Below are 15,658 nucleotides of genomic sequence, written 5' to 3'. Positions count from 1 at the left end.
TCTTGGTGTGATTTATTTTATTACCAGAACCTCCTCGCTGGACAAAGAAACCTGAAAGTGCTGTGTACAGCATTGGGAGCAGTGTGATCCTGCTATGTGAAGCTGAGGGAGAACCCACCCCTGAAATAGAGTGGAAAATCAATGGCTTACCTGTTGATCGTAAGTGCTATTGGATTCTCTTGCCTATTAACAATCCTTGAAGCTGACAGCTTAGTGGGATGAACTGAGCTCAGTAAATGTGTTTAGCCAGATAAATACATCTGATTTCAAGAATAGACCAGGTTTCTCTATTCTGAAGTTTCCTATTCTAGAGTGAAGTAATTGATTCTCTATAATATAGCCTCCAGCCTCTGACTTTGCTATCACTCTTGATGATACCATTTTCCCTGTTGACCAAGGTTCAAAGAATGCAGTATTTGCATTGATTTTTATTAGATCCTGTTGTTTCTACATTGAAGCGTCTCTTGCTTTGTGCATTCTGTCTACTTCAATTGCCAGTAGCCTAACTCTGGCCTTCTTTACCACCCAGCCTGGGCTGTTGGAATGTCCTCAGTATCAGTGCCTCCATTAATCACTTTCATATGAAACCTATCCTTTAAACCATGGCCAGGTAAATAACATATCTGGTATAATAGCTCCTTAATGGCCTTCTCTTGTTCACCAATTGAAATACACAAACTCTTTAGGTTGGCATTCAAGACCTTTCACAGCCTGCCTCTAAGCTCACTGTGCCAACTTTAGCTTACATCATTCCTTTTCATCCGTGGCAGTAGACCCAAATTGAAACAGATCTCTTAGACATGGATTAACTAAGAAAACCACAAATTAATGTTATCTATGTTTTATTGTCTTTTCATTTATTTTGTTAAATATTTCCTAATTGTAATTCAAACTATTTGAGGTTCCCCATACTTGGTTCTAAGGCTGTGAGTTTGAGCCTCTGTTCTTTCTGAACTTATACACCAGTCAAGCTTGACTGCTTATGATTCCTTGTAAATATTCTAAGCCTTCAAGCCTTTTTGCTTTTCCCTATACTGATTCCTGTACCTGGAGTGTCCTGTTTCATCTCCACCTGTCAAAGTCATACCCAAGTTTGAAGATCCAAAGCAAATACTATTAATAGTTTTGGGAAGAAATTGTTTATTAATGGTTCCTTCCACAGATTGCACTTTGTACCTCTTTAATGTGTTTTTTTCTGTTTTATTTTTTTCTACTATAGTGAGTATTTATGTATTTTCCTAGCTACAACTTGAAGGTAAGTCACAAGGTCAGAATAGCAGGGCCTGGTCTCATTTCTATTATATATCATACCATTTCCATTACCAATGCTCTGATCATAATGATGAATAAGCATTTAAAAAACTGAATTGTGGTGGTACATAAATGAAAATTGAATGATGTATATATTTGATGATGTATATGCTTATTCACTTTGATTCTTCATGTGTATTTATTAAGCAAACAGAAGAAGAAGCAGATCTAGAATAGAACAAAGAATGATCCATTCCAATGAGGAAAAACAAAACAGTTGGAGTTATTTTACTCAGGGGAAAAATATAAGCTTAGAATTTATATTTAGGTATATAAATTATTCTCTCCACAAAGCTTGTCAGTCAAACCAACAAACAAGCAATCAACATGTACTTACAGATACTAAGTGCTAGAGGGCAAATGCAAACAATGAAACATTCACTGATCTCAAGGAGCTTACCCTCATTGTGATATGGAGATCACACTGAGACAAGTAGAGTGTATACCCTGGAAGAGATTGCCACATTGTAAAGGATTTGTGGATTATCAGTGATGGACTATGTAGCTGGTATGTCAGGACTAGCCTGCCCAGTTGCAGTGTGGAACAAGAAGATGGATCATCAGGTCATCGCAGTTTTAGCCATGGTGATTTATGAAGATTATTATTATTATTAATATCATTATTATTATTATTATTATTATGGATGGAGAACCTATGTTGATGAAACAATGGGTCTTTCAAAGTATATTGAATATAATTCTGTAAATGCAGATGGACATTTGTCAGTCAGGCAGTCTGTCATCTGGCCTTTATTAAGTGCCAGGCACTGTGGTAAAAATACACAAAGGAAAAAGCCAATCTGTGTTCTCATGGAGCTCACAGTCAAAGGGACGCGACACCATATAAACAGCTGTGTACAAACAGGCTATGTATCAGGTAAACTGGAGATTATTTCAGAGGGAAAGCATGAGATTTGTTCTCTTTCTACAGGTGTTGAATAAGAAAAACAAAACATTGATTTAAGTTGTCCTTTCTTGAATTTGTCCCTGATCTTTAAATCTTAACGTGAATACTGCCTTTTATGTGCAACTTGATAGGTCCTTCGTTATGATGAACTTTACCAAAAATAGTAAAAAGTCCTTTGCTTTACAACTGCTCTGATATCCCTTCAATGAATTGTAAATTTTATATTGTTGAATGAAAATTCCTTTAGGGGAGAAATTAACTTCATTTTTAGCTTTTTATTCCAAGCATTTGGCACATAGCACCTTCTTGATAAATGCTTCCACATAGCAACTATTGATTTATTAATTGATTCTAGTTGTCTGTTTCTGACTGTTATTCTTGTATTAGATTATAAGGTCCATTAGGGCCGAAGGCTTATCTAAACTTTGTAATTCCCTCAGTGCCTGGAAAATGCTCAGCAAATAATAGAAGTTCAATGAATGCTTTTTGAATAAATGAATCCATCAATGTTTTCATGATTTAGAAAAAATAATGTTAACAACATCAAAGATCTTGAACCTAAATGCTGGAAGGAACCTTAGAAATTTTTTTTTTTGCAGGGGGGAAGGCAGGGCAATTGGGGTTAAGTGACTTGCCCAAGGTCACACAGCTAGTAAATGTGTCAAGTGTCTGAGGCCGGATTTGAACTCAGGTACTCCTGACTCCAGGGCCGGTGCTCTACTCACTGCGCCACCTAGCTGCCCCAACCTTAGAAATTTTATGAAAAAGGGATCTGGAACCTTTAAAGGTTAAATGAGTTTCCCAAAGCCATGGGGATAGTAAGTACCATGACTGAGATTCAAACTCATTTCTTCAGCCTACATGCACTGTCCTCAGTCAAATAAATTATGTAGAAGAATAGAGTAGGAATCCATGGATGTATAAAGTCTTGAGGCCCTGGGATGTACTGTACATAGAACTAGGCTTGAAGTCAGGATGTCCTGGGTTTACGTTATGCCTGAGATTCTGAATATCTGTGTGATAATGGGCACTATCTCTGAGCCTTAGATCCTCATCTATAAAGTAAGGAGGTTGGGCTCAATGTCCTTTAAGATACCTTTTAACTTTAAATCTAGAATTGTGTGATGATCCCTAAGGCTCATTGAACGTTTAGAAATGACATTTTCAACAGATCTGTTTCCATGAATACGTGTGTGTTTGTCCTTTCGTCATAAGTCAAGCCCCACTTAAATTTAAGGCAATTCTATACATGGAATGTTTAACTGATAGAATGACAGACTCAAGATGTTAAGACATTCGGCGTATACACACACATATGTATATGTATATGTTTATATATATATATATATATACACACACACACACACACACACACACACACACACACACACATATATGTTTCCACGCACGCACGGAACTCTACACATATGTATGTGTGTTTATTTCTCTCCTTCACATCTTGAGAAAAGTTCTACGTATAGAACAATACATAAAAAGTGCATGAGACTCACAGTCTTGGTCTTCCTGGTGCTTCAGATGCATTAAATAGTTATATATCAAAATAAGAAGCTCTCAAATTTCAGAGAAAGTTAAAATTTACTACAAGCAATAGTAGCCACTGAAGGGAAGTAGAATTTTATCTGGGACCCAAAGGATGGGTAGCATTTGGACAGGCAGATAATGGATTGGGTGGGGGGGGCATCATTTGAGGTAAGGGAAACAGCAAGGACAAACATATAAAAATAGGAATACAATGATATTGAAGAAAAGCAAGAAATCTGGTTAATTCAATTCATTCCAACAAGTACTTATTAAGTATTGACAATGGCAAGACACTATGTTAGGTATCGGGGATGCAAAGAAAAAAAAATGAAAATCCTCCTCAAGGAGCACTCATTTATTCATTCATGTATTTGACATTTTTTTTCTACTGCCTAGTTTATGAATTCCTTTTGCTATACACTGGGAAGGAGAGAAATATTAATAATATATATTCCCTGCATCATGAGGCTTAAAATCTAGCAGACGGAAATAAAGTCTTACACAGATAATTGTAATGAAAATTATAATATCTTCCTTTGGTGACCTTCTTAGCTCCCATTGTATTAATTATCTTCCATATCTATACAGATGACTCACAGTTGTATGTAACCAACTCTGTTCTCTCTGCTGACCTTCAGGATAATATCACCAACTGCCTCCTGAACATTTCAAACATGATGTTCTGGAGACATCCATATTCAGCAGGAACAAAGCAAAGCTCATTGTCTTTCCCTTCTAACTGAGCTTTATTTTGTCCCTATTTCTCTCAGATACAACCTTTATTCCATTCAGTCAGTTCAGTCAAAAAAAAAGTCATGGAGCACTCTGTGCTAGGCACTTTATTAAGTTCTGGAAATATAAAGAAAGGTGAGACAGCATGCAAATAACTAAGCATATGTTTACATATGCATGCATATATACACATACATATACACACACACACACATATATATATATATATATATAAATATCTACAGATATATTTATATATTTGTGTATGTAGATGTACAAATCTGTGTATGTGTACATACACATACACATATTCCTATATATTGTGTATATACTTACATTCTTCCTTATATACTTTTTGTCTATCTTGGAAAAGCTGGTTAAATTCTATAAAATACATGTACATGCACCATATATCCATTGGTATATATACATTCACACATATATAGGCACATATGCCCCTCACATTATACTAAGATATATGTACACTATACACAAATATAATATACACATACGCATATGTTTATATGTACTCATATACATTTGTGTATACATATACAATATATCTATATGTTTAAACACATATAGATATACACATTTGCATATATGCACATATATACCCATAATACACATGTATATAGTGTACATATACATTTATGCACACACATTAAGGAGGAACCAAGATTACAGGACTTTGTCTTTGATCCTGGAGGATCGGGTCTTGTTGAACAAATAGTTAACATGATCAGACCTGTGCTTTGGGAAAATCACCTTGGCAGCTGAATGGAGGATGGATTGGGAGGGTCAGAGACTTGAAACATGGAGGACTATTGCAGTCGTCCAAGCAAGAAGTGATGAGGGACTGAATTAGGATTGTGATTATGTGAGTGGAAAGAGGAGGATCTTTACAAGAGAGGTTCTGAAAGTAGGAATTATAAAATGTGACACAGTGAATATTTGATGTAAATAAAAGTAAGGACTAAAGAATGGTGTTGCCTTTTGCAGGGCTGTGTGATTGGGAGGATGGTAGTGCCCACAAAAGTAATAGGAAAGTTTACAAGAGGTGTGAGGGATTATGACTTGTTTCAGATGCATGTGGGCTACCCAATCCAAGTTATCCAAGATTCAGGTGGAAATGGTTGACTATAATGATGGAGAGACAATAGAACAGGATATATGGATATGGGAAAGATCTTCATAAAAACGATAATGGATACCATGAGAATTGGTGAGATCACATAGGGATATGGTATAAAACTGAAAGAGAAGAGGACCCTGAAAAGAGAAGGACACCCATAGTTAGAGGGCGTGGTGTGGATGAAAATCTAATAAAAGAGAATGAGACGCAACCAAGATTAGGAGGGAAGCAGAAAACTAGGAAAGAATTTTTACAAATAGCATCTCTAATAAAGGCCTCATTTCTAAAATTATAAGGAGCTGAGTCAAATTCACAAGAATACAAGTCATTCTCCAGTTGACAAATGATTGAAGGATAAGAACAGCCAGTTTTTAGAAGAAGAAATTAAAGCTATCTATAATTATATGAAAAATGCTCTTAATCACTATCGAGTAGAGAGATACAAACAAAACAATTCTGAGGTACCACATCACACTTATCAGATTGGGCAACATGACAAAATAGGAAAACAATAAATGTTGGAGAATATATGGGAAAGTTGGGACACTAATTAATTGTTGGTGGAGCTGTGAGGTGATCTAACCATTCTGGAGTGCAATTTGGAGCTATCCCCAAAAGGCTATAAAAATGGGCTTCCCCTTTGACCCAGCAATATTGCTTCTAGGGCTGTGTCCCGAAGAGATCATAAAAATAGGAAAAAGGACCCACAAGCATAAAAATATTCATAGCAGTTTATTTGTGGTGGCCAAGAACTGGAAATCAAGTAGATGCCCATCACTTGGGGAACGGCTGAACAAGTTGTGGTATATGAATGTAATGGAATACTATTGTGCTGTAAGAAATGTTGAGAAGGAGGACTTCAAGAAAACCTGGAAAGACTTATATGAAGGGATGCTGAGTCAAGTGAGAAGGACCAGAAGAACATTGTACACAGTAATGGCCACAGTATATGAAGACTGATTTTGATAAACTTAGCCCTTCTCAGCAATGCAAGGACCTAAAACTTTTCCGAAGGACTCATGATGGAAAATGCCATCCACATCCAGAGAAGGAGCTGTGGCGTCAGAATGCAGAGTGAAGCAGACTCTTTTTCTCTTTTGTTTTCCTTCTCATGGTTTACCCCACTCATTATAATTCTTCTCTGCAACATGACTAATGTGAAAATGTGTTAAATAAGAATGCATGTGTACAGCCCATATCAGATTGCATGCTGTCTTGGGGATGGAGGGGGAGAAAAAAAATTAAAACTTATGGAAGTGAATGTTGAAAACTGAAAGTAAATAAATATTAAAAAACAAGAGAATGAGATAAAAATCATAGAAATACGAGGAGGAGAAATAAGGGACATATAGGAGGGGAAGAACCAGGTAATAGCAGTGCAACCAAAATAAAAGAAAACATCTCGAGTGAGGTATGACTATCCAGGATGAGAGGATTATGAATACAGTAGAGAGGTCAAAAAGGATCTGGGTTGAGAACAAGTCATTACATTTGGCAATTAAGGTATAGATGATACATTTGGAGGGGATGGTTTCTGTTGAATTATGAGATCAGAAGCCAGGTGGTAAAGAATTAAGATGAGAGGAAAAAGGATACAGGCATGGTTGTCAAGGTCCTTCTCAAGAAGTAAAATCACAGAAAGGAAATGAAGGCTTAGGCCCTGGATAGATCAAGTGAGGGTGTTTTTTGAGGATAAGGGAGACATAGGCAGATTTGAAGGCAGTAGGAATGGAGCTGGCAGATGTTCAATATCCCCTCATTGAAATGTGAGTAGAGATTGCTTATGTTCTTGTTGTTATGTAAGACTATCACATACCACAGTGTCTGACATATAGAGATGCTTAATAAATGTCTGGTGATTGATTATTTCATTGACTTATGAAGTGCTAAGTGAGCGGATGTACATATCTTGTAGCTGGAAGTCCAGGGATGTTAAATAATTCTAGGTGCAAAGTTTGGAGAAGTGGATGGGATCCAGAATATTGATGGTCTTGAAATATAACCACAGTTTCAATCTGTGTGGAATTCAATGAATTAAGTTCAATTTTATATAGGGAAGGCAAGGCCTGGTATAGTAAAGTATTACACATAGATTCAGGAAGACCTAGATTCAGATCCCACCCTTATATACTTCCTGTTTAAACTTGGGAAAGCTGGTTAAATTCTATGAAATACACATATATACATACATGCAAACGCACAATATGTATACATTGGTATATATACATTGACATGCTTACATAGATATCTGCATATACCACACACACACACACACACACACACACACACACGTTGTAATAAGATATACTTATACCAATCTATACTTATATAGATATATCTGCACATATACATGTGTATATACATGGGGTATAATATATACTTATATAAGCATACCTATAGAAGTACTTATAGAAATCTGTATATATTACATATAAATACAAATTTATATATGTATATATATTTGCACCAATAGCCTTTATTAACCAGCTACTATGTGTCAGTACTTGTGTGAAGGGTGCCAGACATAGAAATACAATAATGGCCTCAAAAACATTACATTCTGCCATCTATAAGTCATGGATAGAGAGCTAGCTGAGATTTTTAAGCATGAAACTAAATGCTAAATATTAGCAGATTAGAACACATACAACCAGTAAATACAGAGTAAAGAGAGAGCTTTCTGAAACTTCTTGTTATAGAAGGAATTGATGATTTTCTGTCTGCTTTATACCTCAAGAGTGGCACGAGGCCACCAAAAGGGAAGATTGGTCAAGAAGGCCTTACCTAACTAAGGGAAGAAAACTAGGAAGATGTTAGAAAATATAATAGGGAAAATTTGAATGAGAAACATTAGGAATTATTTTATATGTACTTTTAAAAATACTACACGCCCGCATTAATAAATGACTTGTGAGTACATAATGCATCCTTATTTATTGAGCTTACATACCTTGATGTCTTTCAGAAGAACACCCCTTGCCTGGTATTGTGTTCTTCCCAGGAGAGATCAGTCTCGACAATATGCAGTTGAATCATACCGGTGTGTACCAATGTGAAGCCACAAATGTACATGGCAAAATTCTTGCTACTGCCAATATCAATGTTTTAGGTAAGTATTCCTCTAAAACAGATTGCAGTGTGTAGGAGGAATATGGTAAAGAAAAATTTTACCAGCAGGACATTCTTATTTGATCAATGAGTCTAGCTTGCATTTTAACAGCATTAGCATATAAGGGGAAAAGAATAAAACTCAATTCATATGACTCAATTCTTCTCTCATTGTCCTTGGGCACGTATGTCAAAGAAAAAACAGATGCTTCCAAATATGTATTCATTTAGATGATGATTCTAATTTAACAATTAAAAATACAGGTAGCTTTCTTGTATTATATTTTCTACTATATGTTATGCTTATTATCTTACATAAATGTTTTCTATATTTTAAAAATATATACAAGTAAGTGACATAGGATATATAATTTTCAATTGTATTTTAACTTAGGAGACAAAACATAGAATTTGAATTCTGCTTTGATTTGTAGATATTTCTCCGTTGATGCAAACTCCAGATAATGAAGAGTATGCTGCTGTTGTTGGGTACAGTGCTTTCTTATTTTGTGAGGTTTTTGCCTCACCTCCAGCAGTGATTACTTGGTAAGTTTGTTTGATTTTTCTTGAAAAGAGCACTATTTGGAGAGTATGATACACTTACCATCCATCATTGTTGGACGATTGTAATGTATATTTTCAATGCCTTTATGATATTAAGCAATAAATGTAGAAGAAGTGTAATTAACTCAACCCTGTATTAAAGTTTAATGATGCTTTTACAATGTTTACAATGTTTTATGATAAATTTGAGAATTGTAAAAAGATCAGAAAGAGTTCAGTTTCTGATTTGTTGCTGAGAGGTTGGAGCAAAGGTGAAAGGCCTTTTTCACCCCCTTCATCTATTTCAGCTCTTTTAAAGTTGTATAACAGTAACTACAACCACAACCACAAAACATCAATTAATAATAATTATAATGACAATATTAGTAATAACAATATATAGTGCTTATTAGATGTCAGGCACTGTGCTATGCACTTTTCAATCATCTAATTTCATCTTTATAACTCCCTTATGAGGTAGTTATCATAATTTTACAGATGAGGAAAATGAGGAAAACAGAGGTCAAGTGACTTGACTGGAGTCACATAGTAAAAAACAAATAGACAAATGGAGTGGTTAAAAGAGATTTCCTCAGTATGGTATCATTGAGCTTCATTTCCATTTGAGGAAAGACAGACTTGGTACCCTGCCCTTGCCAAGGAAGTATAGAAAAGACAAAGCATCAGGGTGGATTTCTAGCACTTTGTCAGATAAGATCTGAAATGAGGGAATCAGGTGAGGTAGGATAGGGACAGGAAGGAAAAAGTAGATGTAATCCAAACTTCTATCTTATGTTAGCATACTTGCTAAGAAGAATTTTGTACTCATTGAATAAGAAAGAGCTTAATAGACATTGGTTAAAAGGCAGCTGAAGAGACCTCTAGACTTCTTCTGCAGGGAAGGGGCTTCCTAACCACAGCAACTTCAGTAAATTGAAGATAGAAGTCACTGACAAAAACATTAACAGAAGATGTTTGTGAACATGCTTCGAAGAGGATATGGTACATAAATCATTCAAAATCTGAAGTAGTTTTCCAGGTGCTGATGGCTACAGCACGGTGGGGAACCTGGAGTCTTGAGGGTACATGTAGCCCTCTAGGTTCTCAAGTGCAGCTGTTTGAACAAATCTAGGGGCTAGAGGGTCCACATAGGTCAGAGTCCTCTCAAGCTTCATGAGAATCCACCAAATGTTTATTTTTACTAGTCATCCAGAAGACATTCTTAGTCCATAACAAGGATATTTAAAGTATAATTATAGTAATAACTGTAACCCTGGAGCATTTTCTCCATAGAATTTGCACTCAATCTCCCACAAATATATAAACCCTAAAAAAGAAGAATGGACCTGAATAGAAATCACATGAAGAATATACACACTAAAACATGTGTGGACAGTACAGTCATGCAGAGGGGAAACACAACTCTGACATTGCAGAGCTGGCATTGTTCTATAAATGAAAGGCACTATCATGTTGCCTTCTTCTGGGACTGCCCCACCTCACTCTAGGTGTTCAAATGGAGAAAAAAGCAAGAGAAACTGGTTTGGAAAAATTTTTTTAACCTTTCCCATTATGTTCTCCTGTTCTAAGAAAATAACACTATGCTTGTTAAAGAAGATAGATGAGGCTGGTGACTTTTGTTCCATTTGCCCCTAACAACAGATCAGGGCCTGGTCACTCACTTTTTATATAACTATTAACAGCGCAAGCATTTAAATAAAATATTGACTTAAACTTTTTAAAGAACTCTATATGACTGTGTTTAAGAGCTACAAGTGAATTTGCCTTTGAACTTGAATAAAATGATAATAATAAACACAAGATCTTAGACTGAGCATCAGAAGGGAACTTAGAGGTCATCCATTTCAACTTCTTCATTTTATATTTGAAGAAACCAAGGCCCACAGAGATGGAATGATTTGCTCAAGGTCAAATTCATGATTGGAAGTGGTAGGATTTGAAATTGGGCTTGGTTACACAAACAGAGTTTGGGTTATCAAAATCAAGAATAATGAGATGGATCAGAAATGTTAGGGGCTTTCCAACTCTAGATCTCTGATTTGGATATTCCCTCTGGGTTGGTCAGTGAAATACCATTGTTTGTACTCCTATCCACTATTCCTGAAACATAGTAGACATGTAATAAAACCTTTTTTAAAAAAAATTAAATTAATTTTTATTGATGTCTTCTATTCTTTACATCATCATAGTTTTCTCCAGTTTCCTTCCTTTTACCCTTTTAGAGAGTCATCACATATAAAAAATTGACACCTAATGAATTCTTGTTGTTTGATTGATTGATTAGCCTTGGCACTGTGATCCCCGATAGGGAATCTAGCTCCTCTGAAGAGCAGAACTGCGTAAAATTTTTACAAGTGCCAGGGATAAGTATCTGGACTTGGAGTTGGGAAGACCTGAGTTCAAATCCAGATGCTTGCTGTCCATGGCACTCTAAGCAAGTCACCTAACTTCAATGTGCCCCTTTTCCCTTATCTCTAAAATAAGAGGGTTAGACTTCATGGTCTCTAAGAACCCATCTAGCTCTAAATCTATAGTCTTATAATCTATGATCCTACAAGCCTATTAAGGAATTCCAAGAGGAAGGCAATATAGTCAACTTCAGTTGGGACAGTTTTGAGAGGGCCTTGATATTCTAATGAAGGGTGCTGCCATATGCAACTTTTATTAATTGGGATATTTAGTGCTTTCTTTGCTCAGCAGCTCTAAACTGGGAAGTCTAACTTAACTATTTATAATCTTATCACATGGAGTCTATGGTTGTATTTGATTCCCAAGTATGTCTCTAGAAGAAATTCTATATCTTCATAAGCAATGGGGAGCTTAGTTTTCAGTAGGATGGAAATGAATCCCCACCAAGACAAGGGGGTCACCCCTGTCCTGTTGTTTCCTTGTTTGTTTTCCCTTGGGCTAGGACCCTAGCCGCAGGATATTTGTCCATAGAACTAAAGTGCACCAAAGTATTGATATGAATTTGAGGAAGTTTCATATACCATTTCATTTCATGTGGGTTCTATTTAGTACCCTAGCCATAATTGAGTAATTTTAAAAATACAATAAATTAAACAAAAAGGATTTAGTGAGCTCTTAATATAGATCAACCTCTGCTCTGTTTTGAGAAGTTTATAATGTAATCAGAGAGACAAGTATTGTAAGCATCCACCATTTATAGAAGGTAGCGATTAGAAAATAGACATTAGTTCAGATAGGTCATTTGTTCTCTCTGGTCCTCAATGTTATCATATTTTCAATGAAGTGATTGGAACTGATGATGTTGGAGGAGCAATACGGCTTTGAAAGGCTATGATTCAATGATTAGATAGCGAGAAATCAATACAATTCATTTCAACAAACATTAATTAGCTTGTACTTTACTGAAGACACCATACTAAATGTTGAAATTAAAACAAAGGAAAAAAATGACCCTCCCCTTAATAAAGTCAATTTTGAATGCATTGATTTTTTTAAATGTAAAATTGAGTCATTGAATTAATTCATGATTTTAATGATCCATAGGCAAAAGCCATCGAAAGTTGAAAGGCTTGAAGGCCCACATTACACTACACATGAAAATGGAACCTTAGAAATCAAAGAAACAATAAAAGAAGATGCTGGTCCATACACTTGTTGGGTGAAGAGCCCTCGAGGAGAGGTGGCAGTTACTGCCTATCTGTCAATTAGAGGTATTTTGCACTTTTAATTTTTTTCAAAGAAATTTCATGTGGCTAGTTTTTATAAAATTTAATTTAATTTTTATTTTTTCCATAGAAAACAGCAGAATTTATATTACATGTCCATTCACATTCCAAAAACATTATTCAGGAAGAGGACAAATAACTACAAATTATGTTTAATTATAAAGGATGATTTAGAATATGCTACAGATTTGTAGATATTAAGTTTTTCTCAAGGGATGGCAGAGAATGGAACTTTTCTGTTCCTCTTTTGGCTTTGCTCTTTCCTGGTTTTGTTATTTTAATTTTATACATTGTAAGTAACTGTTCTCTAGGGAAATATTAACATACAGGCATAATTTGAAAACTGCAGTTGAAATTACTAGACTTCATTTTACAAGAGGGCTTTATGACCCAAAGGGTGGAGAGCTTTCTGACCTCTTCTCACTGTACTGACTATTATTTCTCTCTCTCTCTCTCTCTGTCTCTCTGTTTCTCTTTGTCTCTCTGTCTCTCTCTGTCTCTCTGTCTCTCTGTGTCTCCATGTCTCTGTGTCTCTGTCTCTCTCTCTCTCCCTATCTCCCTCCCTCTCTCTCTCTCTCTCTCCCTCCCTCCCTCTCCCTCCCACTCTCTCTCTCTCTCTCTCTCTCTCTCTCTCTCTCTCTCTCTCTCTCTCTCTCTCTGTCTCTCTCTCTCTCCTCCCCTCCTTCTCATTGTGCAATGTCACACAATTGAGTAGGAACGTCTTAGCCATTTGATGACAATGCCATTTGAGTTAATCGACAGGAAACAAATTGATTAGGGACTTGTTTACAAATCACAAGCAAAAGTTCTGGGACTCTTCATACCATCAGCTTTACTGTTGTTTGAGTTTAGAAATTAGGCAAAAACCCTTTTCACACCCACATGAAAGCTTTGAGAGGCCCCTTACTAATGGAAGGTAAGGGACCCAAGATTGTATTTTCATAGAATGTGGGTGTTTCTTTTTGTGTATGTGAGTGTGTGTAGGTGCCCTCTCTTGGCATTAGGTGGGTATGATAATCATGTACTTCTCTGTTTTTGCTTATTTATACTTTATCCCTTCTCACAGTCTTTTTATTGGTTTTATTTTATTCTGTTTTAAAGCTTCTCTATCAACTTAGAGCACAGTACCCAGAGCACTAGACCTTGAGTCAGGAAATCACCCTCAGGCACCATGTAACCCTTGACAATTCACTTAACCTCTCTTTGCCACAGTTTTCTCAACTGTGTAATGGGAACAATGACCTCATAGGATTGTTGTGAGGATCAAATGAGATAGTATTTGTAAAACACTTAGCTCAGTGCCTGACACATAGCAGTGCATGCATATGTGTGTGTATTTGTATGCATGTAGCCATACATATACATATATGCATGTGTATGTGCATATATACATACATACACATGTATATTATTTAGCCATGTACACATATATGTGTATACATATGCATATGTGTGTGTCATCTGGGTGCGTATGTGAAATGGGAGTATGTGAAATACTCCAATGAATCTATGATATAATTTATATGGAAGCTCTGATTAATGACTATTTATTTCATGTGACTCTTGTCCATACCTTCCCATAAATTTCACCTAGGGAGTCTGGAATGTGCTGGAAGAGGCTTTCTTTTCTTTCTCCCATTATAGCACTCTGGATAGTTACCTGTCTACTGACACCTTTCCCCATTGTCTTTTCTTATACTACCTTTACCTGATAATATATTTTATTCTTATTCTTCAAAATTCCTCATCGGTTATATGTGACAGCCTGCCTACCCCTATCATGTGCCTTTCCATTGTTCTCTGATATTCATTTTTAAATATTCAGAAAATCTTGTGTTGTGTGCCTTAATGCCATGCAACCACATTGCTAGAATATTGGTATTAAAAAGCTTTGCCTTTCTTTCCTTAGGAAGCTTGGAGCCATTAATAGAGCTTTGTCAATTCTCAAAGGCTTTCTCAGTCTTCCTCTTCAGCTCCAAGCAGTCCCAGGTTTACTATCATTCCCTTATTTTATTTAATTGCCAATGTCTTCATTTCTATTGCTTCCACTCTGCTGAGTACAAATATGTTGAAACCTCATGGAAACTTCAAAAGCCCCTAATTAGGGTCTGTCATCCCATAATTATCTTCTATTTCTCCTCCCTTTGTCAGCCTAACTACTTGAAAAATCCACCTCCATTTGTTGTTTCTATTTCCTCCTTTCTGAGCCTTTTCTTAATCCTCAATTGTTTGTCTTTAGTTTTATCATTCAGCTGAAACTCTTCTCTCCAAAGTCATCAATGAACTTCTAAAGTACATTTCTAATGACTTTTTCTTTTCTCAGTGATTATTTTCCTTGACCTTTCTCATGAATTTTACTATCCTCTCCTCCCATATACTCTCTCTTCTCTCTTTTTGGGACATTGCTCTGTCCTCTGTCCTATTAGAATAAATTTTCACAGTCTCATTTGCTGATTTAGTCAAGTATGCCTCATCCACTGCCTCTGGGCGTTGCCTAAGGCCTTATCCTTGGTTGTCTTTCTCTATATTCTCTTACTTCGTGACATCATCCACTCCTATGGGTTCAATTATCATCTCTATGCAGATGACTCTAAGGTTGATATATACAGTCCTAGTTTCCCTCCTGACATCCAGTCCCACATCACCAACTGCCTATTTTAAAAA

The 15,658-nt window shown here is 36.1% G+C and overlaps 1 protein-coding gene across 2 annotated transcripts in view; it reads left to right on the top strand.

The window, feature by feature from the left end:
* CHL1 (cell adhesion molecule L1 like) overlaps window positions 1–15,658 on the top strand; it is a 133,164-nt gene that overhangs the window by 59,254 nt on the left and 58,252 nt on the right. For both annotated transcript variants that reach the window (XM_036738368.1, XM_036738367.1), the window contains 4 exons: window positions 28–159; window positions 8,593–8,736; window positions 9,170–9,281; window positions 12,813–12,979. In XM_036738368.1, coding sequence (XP_036594263.1) covers window positions 28–159; window positions 8,593–8,736; window positions 9,170–9,281; window positions 12,813–12,979 — 555 coding nt within the window. The remainder of the gene's footprint in view (window positions 1–27; window positions 160–8,592; window positions 8,737–9,169; window positions 9,282–12,812; window positions 12,980–15,658) is intronic.

This window comes from Trichosurus vulpecula, chromosome 9 (genome assembly GCF_011100635.1).
Source record: "Trichosurus vulpecula isolate mTriVul1 chromosome 9, mTriVul1.pri, whole genome shotgun sequence".
Taxonomy (NCBI): domain Eukaryota; kingdom Metazoa; phylum Chordata; class Mammalia; order Diprotodontia; family Phalangeridae; genus Trichosurus; species Trichosurus vulpecula.
Note: the sequence above shows the minus strand (reverse complement) of the source record. Positions and strands in the feature narration are given on the sequence as shown.